The sequence below is a fragment of the Saccostrea echinata genome, unplaced genomic scaffold, assembly GCF_033153115.1.
Source record: "Saccostrea echinata isolate AGI-Se365-2 ecotype Australia unplaced genomic scaffold, CSIRO_AGI_Sech_v1 ptg000041l, whole genome shotgun sequence".
Lineage (NCBI taxonomy): Eukaryota > Metazoa > Mollusca > Bivalvia > Ostreida > Ostreidae > Saccostrea > Saccostrea echinata.
In genome coordinates this window covers 1,402,418-1,423,446 of record NW_026889790.1, presented here as the reverse complement: position 1 = coordinate 1,423,446, position 21,029 = coordinate 1,402,418, and the positions used below count along the sequence as shown (strand labels likewise).

General features: G+C 33.1%; 2 protein-coding genes across 2 annotated transcripts; one reads left to right on the top strand and one right to left on the bottom strand.

Annotated features, from left to right (window-relative positions):
- Positions 1-1,947: 1,947 nt before the first annotated feature.
- Positions 1,948-13,206, top strand: LOC133200907 (RNA polymerase I-specific transcription initiation factor RRN3-like). The gene is made up of 15 exons (XM_061336721.1): positions 1,948-2,023; positions 3,751-3,807; positions 3,904-3,993; positions 4,124-4,262; positions 4,542-4,647; positions 4,903-5,071; positions 5,192-5,269; positions 5,432-5,591; positions 7,032-7,162; positions 7,934-8,064; positions 8,938-9,113; positions 9,738-9,846; positions 10,063-10,206; positions 11,302-11,374; positions 12,417-13,206. Exons 1-15 carry the CDS (start codon positions 1,961-1,963, stop codon positions 12,558-12,560), a joined length of 1,770 nt encoding a protein of 589 aa, XP_061192705.1. The 5' UTR covers positions 1,948-1,960; the 3' UTR covers positions 12,561-13,206.
- Positions 13,207-15,387: 2,181 nt separating this feature from the next.
- Positions 15,388-20,704, bottom strand: LOC133200710 (caspase-7-like). Its single transcript, XM_061336480.1, has 6 exons — positions 20,593-20,704; positions 19,410-19,482; positions 18,668-18,921; positions 18,279-18,454; positions 17,837-17,978; positions 15,388-16,340 (listed from the first exon to the last, which is right to left on the bottom strand). Exons 1-6 carry the CDS (start codon positions 20,624-20,626, stop codon positions 16,108-16,110), a joined length of 912 nt encoding a protein of 303 aa, XP_061192464.1. The 5' UTR covers positions 20,627-20,704; the 3' UTR covers positions 15,388-16,107.
- Between the last annotated feature and the right edge of the window lie 325 nt (positions 20,705-21,029).

Here is a 21,029-nt window from a genome sequence, read left to right as displayed (position 1 = left end):
GAATACAGGACCTATCCCGGATTTGAGACCCGTACCTGTCCTGGTACTGATACATACAGGATACAGACCTGTGCGAGACCCATACCAATAATTGTTTAAAGATAGTTGTATGCTTTATGTTAAGGATAGGAAGTCCTTATATTATTTATATCTGTATATATTGACTCGTTTATTTTTCACATCCTTTGTCACTTATCATTTCTATTCATTTGTTTAATTAATTGTCTTGATTAAGGGTTTACCCAGATTCATGGACCCAAACATGTTACAATAACTACTTAATGAATCATAACTAACCTTTAGCAAACCATATATCGATAGTTGCAATGTAGCAAATGGGAGTCGATCCGGTACATATTTAACAAGTTTTACAGGTAATAACTACTTAATTAATTATAACTAACCTTTTTGAGCTTGTATATGTCTTTTATCCTAAAAAATAACCCATTTGAAGACAAAAATTCAACTCATTTTCTCAACACTTGTCCTCACTTCGAAGTTACATCCATGCTGGCGTTCGGAACTCTCTAGATTATTCGTAGTAGTGTAGATTAGAATTATCTGCCCCATTTATTTTGCTGCATTGCCAGAAAGTAACTCGCTAAAGGCTTTTTGAGATTACCATAAAAAGACAAAACTTTACAGGTACAACAGAAACTCCAAAAAAACAATGGATTGTTAAGGCAGAAATTGATCAGTCATGAGGACCGGTGATATAGTGAATTGCATCGGACATTTCAATTTTCTATCTGTTTTGCCGATAGGACCGATGGTTTTTTGGAAAATCTGTATATGTACTATGGACTATCAAAAAAGCAACCCAAATCAAAGATAGCTCTAACATTAGAGCATTTAAATACTTTTAAGCAAAAGATGTATTTCCATTGTTTGGATAACTGTACACAACTTGTGTGCTTTGAGGCATGGATAAGAATGATTGCTTCACATTGTGCTGAATTATTACCAATCAGTTATCTTACTGATCATAATTGACCTCCTTTATAATTTAATTCAACAGGCTGCATTTCATTTCTGTAATTTTTTTAAATTTTCAATTTTTCATTTCCGACATTTTATAGTTTTCATTTCCGACATTTTTCAGGTACGTGTAGTATACTTTTTGGCAATGAAAGCAGGATTGAAGACTATACTTATATTTAGTTTAAGTTTGAAATCAGATATGTTATGATGGAAATTATAAGGCATTCAGAAACCATTAGAGGGAATAAAGCCATCATTGTTGAGGGAATTCTCAATAGACAGAAGAATGAATTAAAGAACGGAGGCATCACATACGCATGTAGTGCAGGGAAAAATGCAATATTATAAATGTATGACAACGGATGAAGATAGTTAATATTGATAAACATGTATACTGGGTATATGTATACAGTGTATAAATTCTTTTAAAATTCCATTTCCACCTGCTTGGTTAACATTAAATTGCCGGAGAGTAACCCTGCAAACATTCCGGAAATTAAAAAAAAATAAATTTCGGAAATGAAAAAAAATTGTCCGAAATGAAATAAAAAAATGTCGGAAATGCTATGCAAAATTCTGGAGATGAAATGCAGCGATTCAACAAGTAACTGTGAGGTCACAGATCAATTGCTTTATATATTAGCCTCAAAACTTTTTAGAACTGAGTTTAAAGTCTGAAGGAGATGCAATTTGATGAGCAGTGTTTACATATGCATTGTTGTCAGAAGAGTTCAAGCTTGAATTCTATTACTGCATTAAGATGCGACTTTTTGTACATGTTGAAAAAATAACACTATTAAGGAAAAAGTGATGAAATAGGTAAATCAAGCTATTCTGAATAGCTAAAGCAAGCTATTTAGCTATTCAAGCTATATAGCTAAATCAAGAGATTTTGCTTGACCTGATAGTATCAAGTACTGTATTAACATGATGAAGTAATGTCTTTATATTGCATATTTAATATACAGATTCTTAAAGAATGTCTAAGAAAGAAAGGTCTGGAAGATTCAATTTGAGGGCGTTATTAGTTCAATATAAACAGGTATGGGCATCTTTTATCTCAATATGTAAAAAAAAGAAAGAATAATTAATCCAAATGGTTTCTTATCAACGATAATAGTGAAACGATATGATTGAAGTGTATCATGATCTATTGTGATACACTGAGACTAGATCTCAATACCTGACACATGATATCACCTTTCATAATGTTTTTTTTATACAAATTGTGTCTTTTCATCCCCTACCCCCTTAAAAATATAATACTCATCAGATGCCAACTTCATTTTGTTTTCACCTGTTTCTTCCCTTTCTGAGTCTAGCATTGTATTCAGACAAGAAGATTAAGTTGTTGGTGCCTCAATTCTTGACAGCCCTTCCCCCCCCCCCCCCCCCCCCCCCAGTAAAGAAAGCAAAAAAAAAAGAATTTGATTCTGGCATTTTAAAACTACTGGTTACTCTAACATCATATGTTTGACCTCTAGCTAATCTCATTACACATTACCATTACTTTTGACCTCTAGCTAATCTCATTACACATTACCGTTACTTTGGACCTTTAGCTAATCTCATTACACATTACCATTACTTTGGACCTTTAGCTAATCTCATTACACATTACCATTACTTTGGACCTTAAGCTAATCTCATTACACATTACCATTACTTTGGACCTTTAGCTAATCTCATTACACATTACCATTACTTTGGACCTTTAGCTAATCTCATTACACATTACCATCACTTTGGACCTTTAGCTAATCTCATTACACATTACCATTACTTTGGACCTTTAGCTAATCTCATTACCCATTACCATTACTTTGGACCTTTAGCTAATCTCATTACACATTACCATTACTTTTGACCTCTAGCTAATCTCATTACACATTACCATTACTTTGGACCTTTAGCTAATCACATTACACATTACCATTACTTTGGACCTTTAGCTAATCTCATTACACATTACCATTACTTTTGACCTTTAGCTAATCACATTACACATTACCATTACTTTGGAACTTTAGCTGATCTCCTTACACATTACCATTACTTTTGACCTTTAGCTAATCACATTACACATTACCATTACTTTGGACCTTTAGCTAATCTCATTACACATTACATTACTTTGGACCTTTAGCTAATCTCATTACACATTACCATTACTTTGGACATGTAGCTAATCTCATTACACATTACCATTACTTTGGACCTTTAGCTAATCTCATTACACATTACCATTACTTTGGACCTTTAGCTAATCTCATTACACATTACCATTACTTTGGACCTTTAGCTAATCTCATTACACATTACCATTACTTTGGACCTTTAGCTTATCTCATTACACATTACCATTACTTTGGACCTTTAGCTTATCTCATTACACATTACCATTACTTTGGACCTTTAGCTAATCTCATTACACATTACCATTACTTTGGACCTTTAGCTAATCTCATTACACATTACCATCACTTTGGACCTTTAGCTAATCTCATTACACATTACTATCACTTTGGACCTTTAGCTAATCTCATTACACATTACCATTACTTTTGACCTTTAGCTAATCTCATTACACATTACCATTACTTTTGACCTTTAGCTAATCTCATTACACATTACCATTACTTTTGACCTTTACTTACATGGTTTAGCTAACTTGCACTACCTTGTTTCTGCCTCTTTTGAAGGTGTGAAAAAATTCTATATATTTTAACTCTGCCATTTTTTATTCACTGCCTTTCCTGTCAATTTCAGGGTTCACACAAAGACTATGATGAATTTGTCAACATTTTATCAGATCCACAAACAAAGGTATGATTTGCTTTTTCTTCTCTACAGTAAAACAGTGTATTGTTGCATAGTTTATTTTTTTTTTGTCAGCATGTTGTATCTCTTATTTGTTTGTAGGCTGAGGACCTGAGAGTGTACTTAAGAGGAATTAAAGAGAATGTGACAGAACTGAACAGAGAGTTTGAGGATTTAGTGGCAGTTCTTTTGGTATGTATCGTTTTTTTTCCGATTCTCAATATATCAATATGTAATATCTTTTGAAGATGTACAAGGCCAAATTTATTATTAAACATAAAAAAAATTGATGTTTGTTAATTTTCTCATTGTTCTCCTTTAGAAATTAGACTGGCCACATAGAGAGCTCTCGGTGGTGAGGGAATATCAGTCCCTTCTTGTGGGACTCGTCTGTGTTCACTCCTACTACCTCAGGGCCAGTCTCCGTATGCTCGTCAAGTACTTCACTCCTGCCATAAACAGTAAGTAGCTAGTGCATAGTAAGGATAGTCTTTTTTTTTAAATTCAGTGTACGACTTCAATAATTTACACATATGTGTATGAAACAGGTAATCTTATTTACCGGTGCTTATTTATTTTTTTCGTTTTTGCTAATTTGATAGCATCTTGCTTTTTTTGAAAGATGTTCCATAATTGTTTCCGAACATTAAGCAATTTTTACTTGTAAACATACTGAAAAATTCTTATGCTCTGTACTCTTGCTATATGTAATACTGAGTTAAACCTTGAATTCATTTTAGAGTCAGCCCCAGATACAGAAGTGAGTATGGAGATACAACAGACAAATGAGGCAGTATTTCTCAATATACACATGGTACTCAAAGCTATCCTGGATTCTGTTCCAATGTAAGTATTACTATGACAAGGTATGGTTTTAGAAGTAGTTAATTATTTTATCCCAAGAACCCATTAGTGGTTTGTAGAGCAGTACAATGTTTTATGTGAGTGGCAATGTCTGGGATGTCAGTGAGTGAAAAATATTTTGCCATTTTATTGTCATTTATTTGAATTAAACATGCAGGTTGTATGACAAAAGGATGGGATGGGTGCTGTGAAAAAATAAATGCTTTTGTAAATTAACCTTGTACTTTCCCTTTCCAGGTCATCGACAGTATTGTTGCCCCTACTACATGATTTGTTTCCATTCCTTGGGAAGGCTGCCTACATACAAGAATGCTACATCAGAAACCTCCTACAAATTACCACATACCTCCCTAGTGCCAGGCAGAGAATTCTGGAACTGGTCATAGACAGGATGCTTAAGTTAGATGTAAGTATGTCAAGGACAAAGTATACGAAAGTAATATAACAACTGAGTAACACAACTGGGCAGTTTGAAAAAAAGAAATCATGTTTTTTATAGTGGGTTGCTAATGGTTTGTATTTTTAGGTTCGGGCCCCACGACAGGACATCCAGGAAACTGAGGGAGATGAGGAGGACATGGAAGAGGGCATTGTGTTTGACATGGTGAGTGTCAAGGTCAGAGGTCAAGGACTATTCACAAAGAAGTACAGGACCATTCATTCAAAATGCTATATGTTATTCAGGCCATCTGAATTTCTAAAGTTGACAAAGATAAAATCAAAGAAATCTTTTGATCTTTTCACTTTACATTTAATTTGTTTTCAGGATTTTGAACAAGACTTAACCAGAGATCTGGAAAATAAAGATGGTTGCATCTTTGATAGGAAACGTTCAGATAAACCTATGACCCACAGAGAAGCCAATATACTTGATGTGTGCATGGAAATGACCTTGACATATATATCCAATGTCTGCTATACTAATGGTATGTAAATGCTAATGATTAGCAAGTATCAGTGTCATATGTACCAATATGAAAGTAATTAGGGTCCGGCAAGGATTTGTGGGTGCCCTATAGTAATCACTCTGTCTGTCTGTCTGTCTGTCTGTCTAGCTGTCTGTCCATCTGTCATTCTTCCATCCACAAATTTTCTGTTTTTTTCTAATAACTTTTTTTTTTTATAGTTCACCAATTAAGTTCAAATTTGGTATGTTGGTTGAATAGGCAGTAAGACATATTTTGATGCTAAGCTTTGTTCTCTATGTCATCCAGTTTGGAGCTGGGGTGGTGGGGTAGATTCCTTAACTTTACATTAGAATGAATGTCAGGGCAAAGAGAGATAACTGCTAAGAATGTTCCTATTGTAGAGCATGAAAGCTGCAACAAGTCCCCATGGGATTAATTAACTTTCCTCTTGAAGAAAATCCAAAGCATTATCTGTTTCTGTCAAATTGAGATTAATTTACACCTCTGTCTGCAAATGAAGTTTGTTTTGAAGTCAAGGTCAATTCTGAATGATGTTTACATTCTCTGAAATGTGGATTTAAATAATGTTCATACTTTATTTTGGTAAAATACACAATGAGTTATGATTTTATTGAATTCTAAAAACAAGATATACATAAAGATATCTCTTTTTTTGTTGCTTTTTTATATTTATTTGTTTATTTTATTTTATTTATTTATTTTTTTTTTTGGCTGCCTTATGTAAATTCAAGAATACTATTAATTTTAACAGACAGTCCGATATTAACCCCATTCTATCATTACTGAAATAGTTCTTATTGTAAACTTAGAAGAAAAGGATGAAGGAGCAGTACAATTAATCCCCTGGGATTAATTATCTTGCCTGGTGCGGAAAATTTTAGAGGCTTATCTTTATTTATCACTTTAAGATAAATTAACATCTTTGTCTGCAACTGATGTTTGTTTTGAGGTTAAGGCCAAGCCTGGGTGATATTTGCATTCACTGAAGGCTGGCATTTTATTAACACATGCTTTATTCTTGTTTAAATAAACATTTAATTGAGTTATTATAGATATGATGTTTTTACTGCCTTATGTAAATATAGGGATACTATTTACAGGTTGTTGGATATTTAGGAATTATCTTGAAATTTTATAAATACCTGGGTACAGTTATTGTTGCATATTCTTCATATATTTTTAAATTTTTGTAGTCAAGTAAAATTTTCATTCTGTAAGCTGCACCCTTATATTTCTACCCCTTGGTGGGGCCCTTGCTGACTGGTCAGTTTTCTAGTTTTTGTGGCAATAGGATTGTGGGAGTTGCGGTTAACAATAAAATGCTGATAGATGATGACATTTCAGAGATCATTTGATCTTGTATATTATTATACATGTAATGGTGTTTCACTGGGATTAACTCTTCAATGCTTTGATTGGAGTGAATCTGTTTTACAGGAGAGTGTAACTGGGAAGCCACAAAGAAGCTATACAGGGAGGTATTACTGGTGTTTGACCGCCTCATTCTTCCAACACACGCCTCCTGTCATGTCCAGTTTATCATGTTCTATCTCTGTAGCACAAAACTAGTAAGTCAAACAAATAATGGATTCCTTACTTCCTCCAAAAAAAAATGTTTTCATAATTATGAATTTTGTGCGCAGTTATGTGTCTCTGGAAGTTGTAATGAAAAGCAATAAAGCAACTACATCTGGGGCAATTGTCCACTGCTAAGTGGATTATTTTGTTCAGTATATGTGAAATAAATTCTTTTTTATACTCAGTATATACATGATAAGCAGCATCACAGGCTCTTGATTTTGGTTTGTGGGCTTCACCATAGAAAAGAAGATCACGATCATAACATGATCTTTACCTCTAAATTAAAACACAGAGGAGACCTAGATTTGTATATCTTTATGCTCAGAAACAGCATCTCTGTTTAATTTTCAAAGATTTTGCTTTTATAATTTTGCAACTACAGAGGAGGAATATGTTTGTCTATAAACAGTATACAGTTGGCTAGGAAGTTTTAACATCTCTTCTTTCAGCCAATCCATGAAGGTTTTATAGAACATGTTAGATGTATACAGCTACATGTAGATGTGTAGTGTAATGTTTATCATTTCAGTCAATCCTTGAAGGTTTTATAGAACATATTAGGCAGTATACACCTAGCTATGTAGTATAACTCTATCATTTCAGCCAATCCATGAAGGTTTTATAGAACATCTTAGGCAGATTACAGCTAGCTGTGTTGTGCAACTCTATCATTTCAGCCAGTCCTTGAAGGTTTTGTAGAACATGTTAGGCAGTATACAGCTGGCTGTGTAATGTAACCTTTATTTCATGTATTTCAGCCAATCTGTGAAGGTTTTATAGACTACTTGTGGAAGAAAGTACAGAACCCAAACACAGAGAGTGTGTTCCGACAGGCTGCAGTGGGCTACATGGGAAGTCTACTCTCCAGGGCCATGTTTGTACCTCTCAGGTATTATAAAAGCTCTGACTGGTTACTGTATACCTGTATATTATGAAAATTTGTGGATTAAGTGAAATTAAATGTGTTGAATTAAAGATAGAATTGGTAACAGTATCAGTAGAAATTGATGTCCTTTTTACGTAAAGCTTATTCTGATGCCCCTGTCTGTCTGTCTGTTTGTCTGCAAAAATTCTAACCTTGGCCATAATTTCTGAATGGTTGGTGCTAGAACTTTTATATTTCATTTGTGTCTTCCTTGTGACAAGACCTTTCTTTGGATATTAATGTATTTGACCTCATGACTTTGACCCACTTTAAAAAAACATTAACCTTGGCCTTGGGCTGCCATATTGGGGCATCAGTGTTTTATTAAAGCTGAACACGATTCGTAAAAGAAATTTGTCCGCCATATTTGATTGGACTCTTGCTATATCTGAGGGCCCCTACATATAGAGCTGCTCACTTAGTCACTATTCAGTGTAATCAATTGTCACCGGTGTAGAAGGACGTATGCTATATAGCACTTGGTAGCGACAAAAAAATAACTGTTTACTTCTAATGCAGGAGAGTAAGATACCAAAGGGACTTACAACAGTTGCACAGGTCAGTGCAGTATACAAACAAACACAAATACACGTAACTGCAATAAAATGTAAACAAAGGTATTGCAAGATAACCAGCACGAACACGGGTCGCCATTCCATGCCGATACCCTTGACAATAAAGCAGTCATGTGTAACAAATGCGAAGAGTATACCCCGGTGCTGATATCGTAGATAGTAATATAGAAAATGGTGTATGCCTATTTACGAGTCTTGTTCAGCTTTAACACATCTTGTTGAATTCAGCATTTTGTTAAATCCTAGTTCTGTTTATTTTCAGCACAGTAACAGCCTGTCTAGACCTTATGTGTGAATGGATACATCTGTATCTAGACAATACAAGTGAGGAGATTGTAAATGCAGATGTCAGTCATCATGGGCCATTCTACTCCGTCTGTCAGGCAGTCTTTTATGTGTTTGTTTTCAGAAACAAGGAAATCTTTGAATGGAAGAAAGGTAATATTTGAAGGTTGTTTATAATGATTTTTTTTCCCATACAGGTTTATCAGAAATTTAAATCATTTTGATCCTTAGACATCCAATTTAAGGACCCTCTATACACTGATGAAAGATGTTTTTTGGACTTTGAGAAAATTATATGGCATAAATGAGGATATTTTGAAAATAACTAATTCATTTTTAATATAGGGAGCATGCCTTTTTTATCCAGGAAAAATTTTCAAAGATAATGAAGTAATTATAAATAAAATTCGCTTTTGCTTACTCAAATGGAGAAAATACATGCAAATAAAGTTTCCACTACTCTATCTTGGTCTAATATAATGTTTAGAATACTTGGATTTATTTTGAATTATGCCATATAGTGCAGATTGCAATTTATTCTATTTTTATATCAAATGATGGGTCAGTCTAACTACATAAAAGTACCCTGAAATTATGGTGGAGTGTAGAGAGGGTCCTTAAGTAATTAAAGATAAAATCTTCTGGCTGCATTGTAATATGTGAATGATTGATTGGAGTCTGGTAGTAGAATCATCACATGAGGATGGAATGAAGCATGATATCTTAGAAAGAACAAACTTCTTTGCTATTTGTGATTGTTTATTATTTTAATTTCAGGTCATAAGTGGGCGGAAATTCTGAATTTCCAGCGAATTGTCACCTGTCGTTTAAATCCTCTCAGAGTTTGTTTACCAGTGATTGTCAAAATGTTCTCCTCCATTTCAAGGTATTTCAAAATCTCATTAAGGTCATCCTAATTTTTATTTTCTCACTCAGGAATATACTTATATTGTTTGATAAATAAGAGTCTATTTGTCATCTTTAGTGGCTACAATAATTGTATTGATATGTAACTTTTTATGCTTAGACCACTGTTAGTGAAGAAACGTGTATTTCAATCATTTTAACAAAAACTTGATCAAGTTTAAAACATTTATTTCAGAATGCATCAGCTGGCGTTTTGTGATACGATTATTGAGCGTAACAAGCGATGTATATTGCCGGTGACAAGTAATGGTATAGGGACCTCGTCTGTCCTCACTGAGCTGGACTCCTATTTCCCCTTTGACCCATATCTTTTAAATAGGTAACTTGTTAGCACTGTAAAATTAAGTTCTGACTTGTAAAAAAAAATTATTAAAAAACCAAGCAAATTCAGAGAATTGTGGTCCCACACTTTTGGGGTCTTATTGGTCTTAATGCAATGAACCAGTTTGCATAATTTAACTGTCTTGTCTGTTCATTGTGCTAAACAGAAGTTTTATATTTTTAAAGTAATAAGTTCTGGTGGAAACATTAAAACCAAATTATTTTTTTTAAAATAGGTCAAACTTCAAGCTCATAGTCTCTTCAGGTACAAAAGCTATGACCAATATTAAAATACCCCAGTATCTGAAATGTGGTCAAACTTTTATTTCAAAAGCAATAGTACATTCAGAAAAGTTTTGTCACAGTTATTACACACAAGAAACAAGAAATCCCTAAATTCTCTATTTCAAAACTTACATGTAATAATATAGTTAAAATTTTTGAAAAGAAAGTAATACTTCAAGGGCAAGGTCATGAGGTCAAAATCACAGTGTATTCCAAAATGTCTTCTCATAGGGGATGCACATGTGAAATATGAGAATTCTTTCTTCTCTCAAATTATTACTAATGTTAAAATTTTTGCAAAATAGGTCAAAGGTCAAGGTCATAAGGTCAAAAATCAAAATATATTTGAAAAGTTTGGTCATGGGTACTGCACATGTGAAACATAAAAGCCCTGTCTTCTCTCATTCAAAAGTTAACACCAAAGTTAAAAGTTCTGAAAAGTATGTCAAACTCAAAAGGTAAAAAATAAGGTCTTGTTACAGGTAATGCACTTGTGAAGTATGAAAGCCCTATCTTCTCTCATTCAAAAGTTATGACCAAGATTGAAGTTTTTGTGACTGACAGAAACAGACGGATGGACAGACAGACAAATGAGCTTAAATTTCCCTGCACTTTCAAAAGCAGGGGACAATAAAATCAAAGTTTAAAGACAAGAAATAATTGAGAAATGATTTTCTATTAATGTATATAATTATCTTTCTATCTTATATAAGATAAAGATTCCTTTATTTTTAACTGATCTCCTTGATAATTTTACTTTTTAGATGAGTTTGTGTATGATTTTATATATGATTTTCTGTGATTGTAGGTCAGGTCGCTTCATCATTCCTCTGTACAGAGAGTATAAGGGTTCTATAGAAGAGGACCAAGAACTCTCAGATGTAAGTCAGCATATATCTAAAAAAACTTATAAGAATTCCAGTAGTTTTGTCAAAATTATGTAAACACTGTTCTTTGTACAACAGAAACATAACCTTTGGTATTCAGGAAATATTGGCTTTAGAATCCATAGCATTGTGTTTAGATTGATGAAAATCTGTGTGGTACATGTACCTGACTGACCTATACCATTAATTTGATGGAGTACTCTTACAATTGTAAACATCTGGTTTTAGTGTCGCACGGGTTATTCAGGTTATATTTTATCTGAGTGCACATCATCTGTAAACTTTTTATCATGTACCCATAATCACTTTTCAGAAAAGAAAAGTTTTCTCCTTTTAAGGAAGCTCTTAACACTTATAACAATTTTTTTTGGACTTTGAGAAAATTGTAGATATGTATATAGGTGTACGTATTGAGTTTATCTTAGTGCTGTAGTTCATTTTTAATATAGGCTACCTGCCATATTTCTGAAATTCTCCAGGAAAAATGTTCAAAGACAATGAAGTACAAGTGAATATAAATCACTGTTATCTACTTACATCAGGAAAATACATTCAAATCATGTTTTAAGTTACTTTATCTAATATAATGTTAAGATTTAATCTATTTCAAAGCGTGTCATTTACTGCTGATAAGCAAGATTTTGAACCCTCAGCTAAAATTATGAAATTTATATATGTATCCTGTGGGTTAGGCTAAATGAATATTGAATGAAAATATGTTTAATTTATGAAATATCATCTTAACACACGATTGTCTAGATGACATTGAAAGCTCACACTTAACAAAGAGGTTAGGCATCTGATACAAGGACATATTGACAAAGTCAAGGACTGGGGAGATGTTTGTTAAAAGAGGAAAATGAGGATTTTATTAGTAACATTAAGATGTCCTTTGTAATCTGAGTACAAGTTGCTGCTTCTTCTTCTTCTGCCAAGTATTGCCCACAATCAACAAGCTGATTATTATGGCATGTATCATACTCAGGTGATTGTCACGATTCAATTGTAGTAATGTGTTGATGCTTTTATTTCCCAGGGTGAAGATGATTTTCTCCAAGAGGAACAACTATCCTCCACATCTGAATCACTACCCCAAAGTATGTCTCTCAGTAAAACTCCCAAAGACTTCCTTCATTATGGCATTTCTCCAGGCTTCAAGCATATTCAGGACATCACCTGAACGTTTGAGTGAATGACATCTCAGTGTGCAATACTACATGTCATTAAATGACACAGATTGAAATATGCTACTTCTGGTCGCCATTTTTAAGCTGATTTTTTTCCATTGTTGGGTGAAAATCTGGTTGTCGTGACTTCTCCCAGTCATGACCAGAAGTCATGAGTTTCATTAAGCTTCAACATTATAAAGTAATTTAAGTACTGTTTCAGATTTGTGTTTCTTTTTACAAATGTTGTATGTATATACATGTACATATAGGTACTTATTTTTAAAAAGTATAAATAAAGTCTGTTAGGGAAAAGTTTTTTAATTGGGTTGAATATTTGCCCGGTTGTTGTGACAGTCATGAGTTTCATTATCCTTCTGTGTTACAGAGAGGTCAGTACGTTATTTACAGAGAGGTATGCTCTCTGTAGTGCTTTGTTCTTTGATCTGTTCATTCCCGAGTGAATTACCCTCGTAAGAACACATTACTATAGATTCCTAAATATACGCGAGGAATAAATTATCGCGGAATTACGCGAGAAGCACCGCTCGCGAAATAAAATTACTCGCTTTTATTTTTATGGTGCTTTAATGTATGTAAAATCTCTAAATAAATCAACCATTCGCGGATTATTATTCTCGCGATTTGACGCCCTTGGCTCATTTCGCAATAATAAGTACTCGTGTAAAATAAGGAATCTACAGTATATTATTCTCACATATCACATACTGTAAAATCAATTTTCGGATGTTAAATTATCATGATTTGAGCAAAAAATATTGGTTCAAGGGACTTGATTTCATGGTTGAAGAAGAAACATGATATATTAGTTTAAAGTTTTAGCATTTCGTAGAGGACATGAATTTGTGGGTATGTTTATACATGTACCATGAAAACAAGGAAAAATCCCCCCCCCCCTTTCCTTTAAAAAAAGGGAATTTCACAGTAGATATATTCATTTTCATGAGATTTTGCATTTATACACATTGGTACTTTAATGTTTTATTCATTACATGTATTAAAAAGAAGAGTATATTTTGGTTATTTTCCTTACAGTCTTGGAACCAATTTGTATATGATGCATAGCTGTTTTGTTGAAAATAAAAATTACTGCTGGATAATATTTTGTTGTTCATTTGACTATCAAAACACAAAGTTTAAGATTGATCACAGTTCATTATCTTCCACCTTTTTCATTAAATTAAGCTGTCAGACTTGCATTTGACCTCATTCAGATGTGAAAGACTAGTAATTCCTTCTGTATTACATAAAATATAGATTCAGCTTGATAAGAAACCTGGTCTGTCTATCTTTTATGTATTTGTCATTCTGACCTTCCCCAGTACCACTGGACCAATAATAGAAACAAGAGAAAAAGCACAAAAGGATGAAGGGGATTACCCCTATACTCAAATGAAGGGTAAAAATTTTCTATCAAAGGGAGATAATTCTTAAATATTTTACGTACATATCTGTAAAACTTGATCCATTCATGGGCTTACTACCAATGGGGTAGTTAAATTATAGTTTTGAACAATATTTAAATTGGTCATTTGAAGTTTTAAAGAACCACTGCATGCAATATATAATGTAATGATCTAAGAAATCTTGGGTCTTGTCTAAGAAAAATACGGATTTTTCACAATATCAATCCACAATTTTAAAATGATTCTTCCTTGCTGTAATCTCTTCAGTGAATTTTATCTGAATCTTTTGGTAATTTTCAGTGAGAACTTCATACAATTTAAAATTGTAAAGGAAAAAATAAGTGGGGTCATGCTCATTGATTCAATTCTCAAGATATAGAGTAGAGTTGATCCTCCTTGTAGGAGCTTTTCAAAAACTTGAAAATCTTTTCTCAAGTTCTTACGGTCAGATAAACACTGGTTAAGGAAAAAAAACCCAAACTTTTTAACACTGATACAACAAGGTAAATATGACACTGTAAAGTTTCCTCTTTTATTTTATTTTTATTTTCACACATAAAAGGTGGAAAATTTTAAAAAACAAAGATACTGCAGAAAAGATTTTTGGAAAAATATTTGTATGCCTCCACAATCTAAGATAATTTTTGGTCTGTCCATCTGTGTGTTTGTCCTCAAAAACTTTAACCTTGGCCATAACTTTTGAGCAGTTGGTGCTAGGACTTACGTATTCCTAGTGACAAGACCTTTCTTTGGGTAACAATATATTTGACCTCATGACCTTGACATTTGACCTTTTGTAAAATTTTAACCTTGGTCATAACTTTTGAACAGTTGATGCTAGGGCTTTTAGAATTTCACATGCATAATCCTGGTGATAAGACGTTTCTTTGGGTAACATTTTTGACCTTGACATTGGAGTTTGACTTTCTTTTGTAAACTTCAACTTTGGCCATAACTTTTGAACAGTTGGTGCCAGGGCTTTCATATTTCACAGGTGTATTCCTTGAGACAAGATCTTTTTGGGACCAACATTTCTGACATGGACCTTGGAGTCTGACATACTTTTGTAAAACTCAACCTTCACCATAATTTTTGAATGGTTGGTACTAGGGCTTTCATATATCACTTGTATTATATATTCCTTGCAGCAAGACCCTCCTTTGGGTACCAACATTTTTTGACCCCATGACCTTGACATCTGACCTGCTTTTGAAAAATCTACTACATGCACACATCAGTGTCTCTTAAACACCATTTTCTTTTCTGGCCCTGGACATATGAACATATCTGTGAAAATGTCTACAGTTTTGCACTTTTCCATATAACAGTATTTCTTTTCACCATATGATGCCACATAACAAACTTCACACAAGAGTAGGAAATGGTAAAGACTATACATTGTTGGACTAAATAGTTTATAGGTGTATAAGATTTTAATTGTATGAAGGCAAGATAAATGTTGTGGGTTTCACAGGCACCACAAAGTCCAAAAAGATAATGTACACTGGTATTTACAGATGACATACATGTATATAATCAAACAGGAATTTTGATTTATATAATGAAAAGTTCACACACATATTTTTCTATTGAATGTAGTCATTGTCTCAATGATATTATATAACTGTAAAATAATAGAAAAATAAAAAAGAAACCCATACAGTATATCTTTCTATGCTGAAAATTCTATTCCACATGAAAGCAATTGTGATTTTCATCTTCATTTATTATTTTTCTTCTAGTAATTTCTTGGATGTAATAAAATATTGTTCAAAATTCCATTAAATGGTGAAGTTACTATTCTTATACAAATGAATGACTTTCTAAAAGTCTAAAAAAAATTATTTATTACAACATTTCTCATTTTGATTATAACAGGTAAACACAATCAAAGAATGCTATCTTATATCAACACTTTTACACTGAATCTACATTCTCCCAAAAAATAAAATACCCATTCAGGCATTCACTTATGATGGCAACTTTTATATCTGTAACAACTGACACAAAGTTAGAGTTGCCAATGTATGACAGTGGAGAAAAAAAAAATCATTAATAGATCATTTTGTTTGTTAACTCTCTTTTTTCCTGGCAGTAAAGTGTATCACATCAACTTAACAGCAGGTGCCCCTCCTCATTTACTATTAAAGTAAACCTCTTTTGTGAGCATGGAGGTGATGCACGGAATCTGTTTCTTCTCATTCATGTCAGGGTGGGACGTGTTGGACTGGAATTTGTTTGCGACGATTTGATTGACCCGGGTCATCATGGTCAGAAGGTCTAAGGTCTGGCCGTATTTCATGAGAACCTCAGACAGAGCCTGTACAAACCAGGAACCATTGGACGAGTTTCTCCATGAATAGTAACCTATAGAAAAAGGACAATTGATTTAGTAACACAATCCTCAGGACAATTTACAGTCAAACCACATTATCTCAAACTTGATAGAACCAAGAAAAAACTTTGAGATCTGAGGATTTGAGATATCCAGGATAAAATACTTAAAGAATATGTGGTCTGAGGATTTGAGATATCCAGCATAAAATACTTAAAGTATATGTGGTTGGGACTTCCAAATAACTTGGACATATCCATGGTATTTGAGATATCAGTGTTTGAGATACCGTATATACTCGCCTACAAGTCGGTCCGCCTATAAGTCAGTTGTATTTTTGAAGCTTAAATTAGAGGGATTGACCTTCTAAAATACCAGTCTTTTTATAACTCGCCTATAAGTCGGACATAGAGTTTTGGACCAAAGTTTAACTCCCAAAAATCCGACTTATAGGCGAGTATATACGGTACCAAAGTTCAATTGTATTATGAAAGAAATAAACAAATCAAATCCATCATATCAATGAGTCATTCAGTGACTCAGGTGACCTTAAAAAAATCTCATTCAACTGAAACTAAGTACAGGATGAAGCTATTTTGTTTTCTGTGTGATTAGAATGACACTCTGTCATTGGATAATAGATGTCATGTGCCTGTCATCTATGTCTCTTTGGATGGGGAGTAGAAAGAATTTGGAGGACAATATGGCGGATAAAATGTTGTCATCCAAATCATAAAAAAATCATGTTGGCATTCTGTGCATAAAACCAATAAATTGATTTGGAAATGCTGTGATTTAATCTAGAGTAGCGCCCCATTTCAGTGACATAATCATTGAACAGCAAAATGATGAATTAAGGAGATTTGCCTGGATGAGAAATACCTTTAGTTGTAATTAATCTTGGAAATTCTTTTAACTGTTATTGGTCCTCAACAAAACAAAACACTTAATATATAGTTTGTAATTCACTGTCCACAAAAATATGTTGAGTTGTTCTTCACCTCGCCTTCCATGGACTTGAACAACCCAACTATTTCTGTGAACAGTCATTAACAAACCTAAGAAGTAATATAGTTTGCTGCAAGGATTAATTTGTAAGTGTATTATCAAGGCATATATTTTTCAAGTTCAACTTTGCATTCTATGTGATATTTATTGAGTAACAGAAAAGTTTTTATTGGGTTAAGATTTTGTTTAAGATTCTCTGCTTAAATATTAGGATCTCTACTACACACCAAGAGACCCTAGTCTGATGTACATGTATATATTTTACTGTTGTGAAGTTTTACCTGAGTCATTCAAAATTTTAACACCTCAAGCAAGCACACCTGACTGAAATTAATTCATTTCCTGAAATGTAAGTCTTGTGTCTCCTCATATTTATGTCTACATATTGTTGAGATTTTGAAATTCAAGAAAAAAAATCATGTATATTTCAGGATAAAAAATGTGTTAAATACCTGAAATACAATTGACAAGCTAGAACTAATCAAAGCTGTCCAGACATATTGGTTCTACTTTAACTCACCTGGGACGACTGAGTAAGCCAAGAGAAAGTCTGCCTCTGATGGGATTTTCTGGAGAGAGAACTGTGGCTCAATATCCATGAATCCTTTAGCATCAGCAACGTTCATGTCCACACCTTCATCAAACTTAGTGCCACGGCAAGCCTGTGTAAAAATAAATTTATACATATTGTGTAATAAACAATCTTAATTAAGACCTGTAACATCACCATAAAAAAAAATTGAAACTGATTCAATCAACAATTCTTTAGAACTAAAAGTATTTCATTGCATATGATAAATTGTTTTTCTTTTAATTTTTCAAAATTTGAGTTATACACTGGTTAAATTGTTGAAATTCCTTGAATGTATTCTTACCTCTCACAAAATGATACATAGAAGGTACATCATTACAGTATTAAATGGTTTACGACACAGTCCAAGAAACTAACAAACTGTATCTACCTGAATGAAAAAGATTTTGGGTTTGCCTGCCAGAGAGAGACATTTATTCCCCTTGAATGGCTCCAGGAGGTCATTGATTGGAATCAGTCTGTCTATTCCCCAAATCAAACCATCCTCCCCGTGGGACAGAATAGCACAAGCGAAACAGTCATTGTTCCTATGGTCATCAGCAGCAGCTGTTACAATGTAAAGGGAAGTATTTAAAAACAGTGGTGGATAAATTTTTATACCGTATAAGCAGAATTATTAGAGAGGATTCAATTTTGGCATTATTAGTGAGTGTTTTGAGATCGCTAAAATTGTATATCGCTGACAATTTATTCTGTATCGGTTGTTGTAGCTATCTTTCTTGACATTATAAAATCGAGAGAACTGTTAAGTTATTTTACCTTTTTTTAACTGAGATAAAATTTCATCTGCTTTGAGATTGTGAAACAGATCTACTTCAAAGTCGAGCTCGGAAAGCCTACAGCAGAGAGCAGAGGCGTCAACGTCAGTTCCATTTCGGTCATTCAGGCCAGTGTTCGGGTTGAACTTCTTGTTATTGATGATAATGGCTTTGCCTCTGTTATCATAGTCCATCTTGTACTTTGATGAGAAAAACTCTGAGGCTGTCTGTATTGTAGTGGCTACTGGTTTAGTACTGTACATAAAGAAGTCATAAAAATATTAATTAAAGAGGTCAAATGTCATTAACAGAGACGTTTTTACAGTGTCATGAAAATGTTTACAAAATCTCTAGAATTTCTAAATTATCCTACTATCAAAAACACTTTTACATTACCGTATATACTCGCCTATAAGTCGGTTGTAATTTTTAAGCTTACATTAAAGGGGTTGACCCTCTATAATACCAATATTTCTATAACTCGCCTATAAGTCGGACAAGGGTTTTTGGACCAAAGTTTAACTCCCAAAAATCCGACTTATAGGCGAGTATATACGGTATATCTATTATGTGTAGCCAAGAATTTTCTTAAAATGTTTATTCTGTTTCAAAGAAAATGCCATCATTTCAGTGGTTTCATAATTTTGTGAAACATTAAATTTTTATAATTGGCATTCTTTTCTTCCCTAAAATTGCAATAATTATTATATTTCTTTTTCATTATGATACACATAAATATTCACCTGTGTGAAGCGGATTTTCCAAATCCAAAAGCGTCAGTCTCTGAGATAGGCTTAGCATCAGAAACATCTACATCTGTACAGTGTAAAAAAGAACTTCAATGTTGTTTTGAAAAAAATAAATATTAAATAAATTTAATATTAAAAGGTATTTGCCTTTGAAACAATGGTCTATAAAATACATATATCTGCAAGCAACTTTGTTTATTTTATAACAATTTACACTGCGTTTACGTGACAAAGTTACGTGATCTCTAGCTCTCAGTGGACATCAGTTTACCATGTTGACGTCACAATTAACAAGTTACTTTTTCCAGTCTCAATTAAGCCCCGCCTTCTTATATATAACTTTAACTGAGCTGCATTTTGAATATTCATGATTTTATCTGGAACATATCAGTACTTTTCATATGATTAAAAGAAATTGTTAGGTGTTCCAAATAGATGTGTATCAGTTCATCAAACTGACACACCTTTAGTGCAGGGAATCAGGGGTCTGTTTTACAAAAGAACTTACGACTAAGACCAAACACTTCAATTGTTTGTGAAATGTTACAAATTCAATCATTCTGTTTAAAATTGCTAGCGTAAAAGTATCTTTCTACATTACTTTTTAAAAGATTAAAACCATATTTAATGTAAATTAGAAAGTTATAAGCGGTATTAAATTTTGGTCTTAGTCATAAGTCCTTTTGTAAAATGGACCCCTGTCTATTTTCCGGTGATTTTCAGGAAATCAGCAAAATATATCGATTTACTCTTATATAGTGAAAAATCAGTATATAGGTGTAGTACCTCTTTTTTAAACGTGGTTTTTCTTGACTGAAAGTGTCAGAATCTTTATTTTAACAACTTTAAAGTGTACTTAAAGTAGATTCAAATTTTTTTTCAATTTATTTTACATCTAACAATCCGGAAGACAAGCCCCTATGCTATATAGGTACAGTACTGTAATTATTTAATATAATCTACTTTTTTCTAAATGGTATTATTTGTGTCTTAGAGAATGACCTATCTAAACTCCTGATGATATAGCAATTCAAATATTATTGCTCTTAAACTGAGGTATCGGATGTGTTTCGAATTTTCTCCAATGAAAACAATAAATGACGTCAAAAGCATAGTCATACATACTTAATCATCATATATTCACACATTGAACAGTGGTTGATTGTTTATTACAAACCTTGTCGGCTTTCTGTATTCATGTTTTCTTCCATGGCTCCTGATAAACTGAAAACTTTTGGCAGTAAAATTGTTTGCTTTCGCTTTGTTCGAACGATTATTCACTTTCGGATTACACCAGTTTCTATAAATAGATCAGTTTCTATAAATAAGAAAAATTCTAGCAACTCGTACGTAATATTAGTCATGTAATTACTCAGATTTTGAAATGACATTATTTTATCGTATATTATTTAAATCAAAAGGCGAAAAATAAATATATATTAATTTACTGTTCAATAAAAGTTGCGCTCAATTTCATTCAGGGCATTTATGTATTTCTTTCTAGGTACGACTACTCGACATAGCTCAGTGACGATCTCCTATGTAAAAGTTGACAACTACTGCATCTTTAAAACAAGGCCAAAAGTGTCGTGTTAGGATATGCCGTCAATCAAT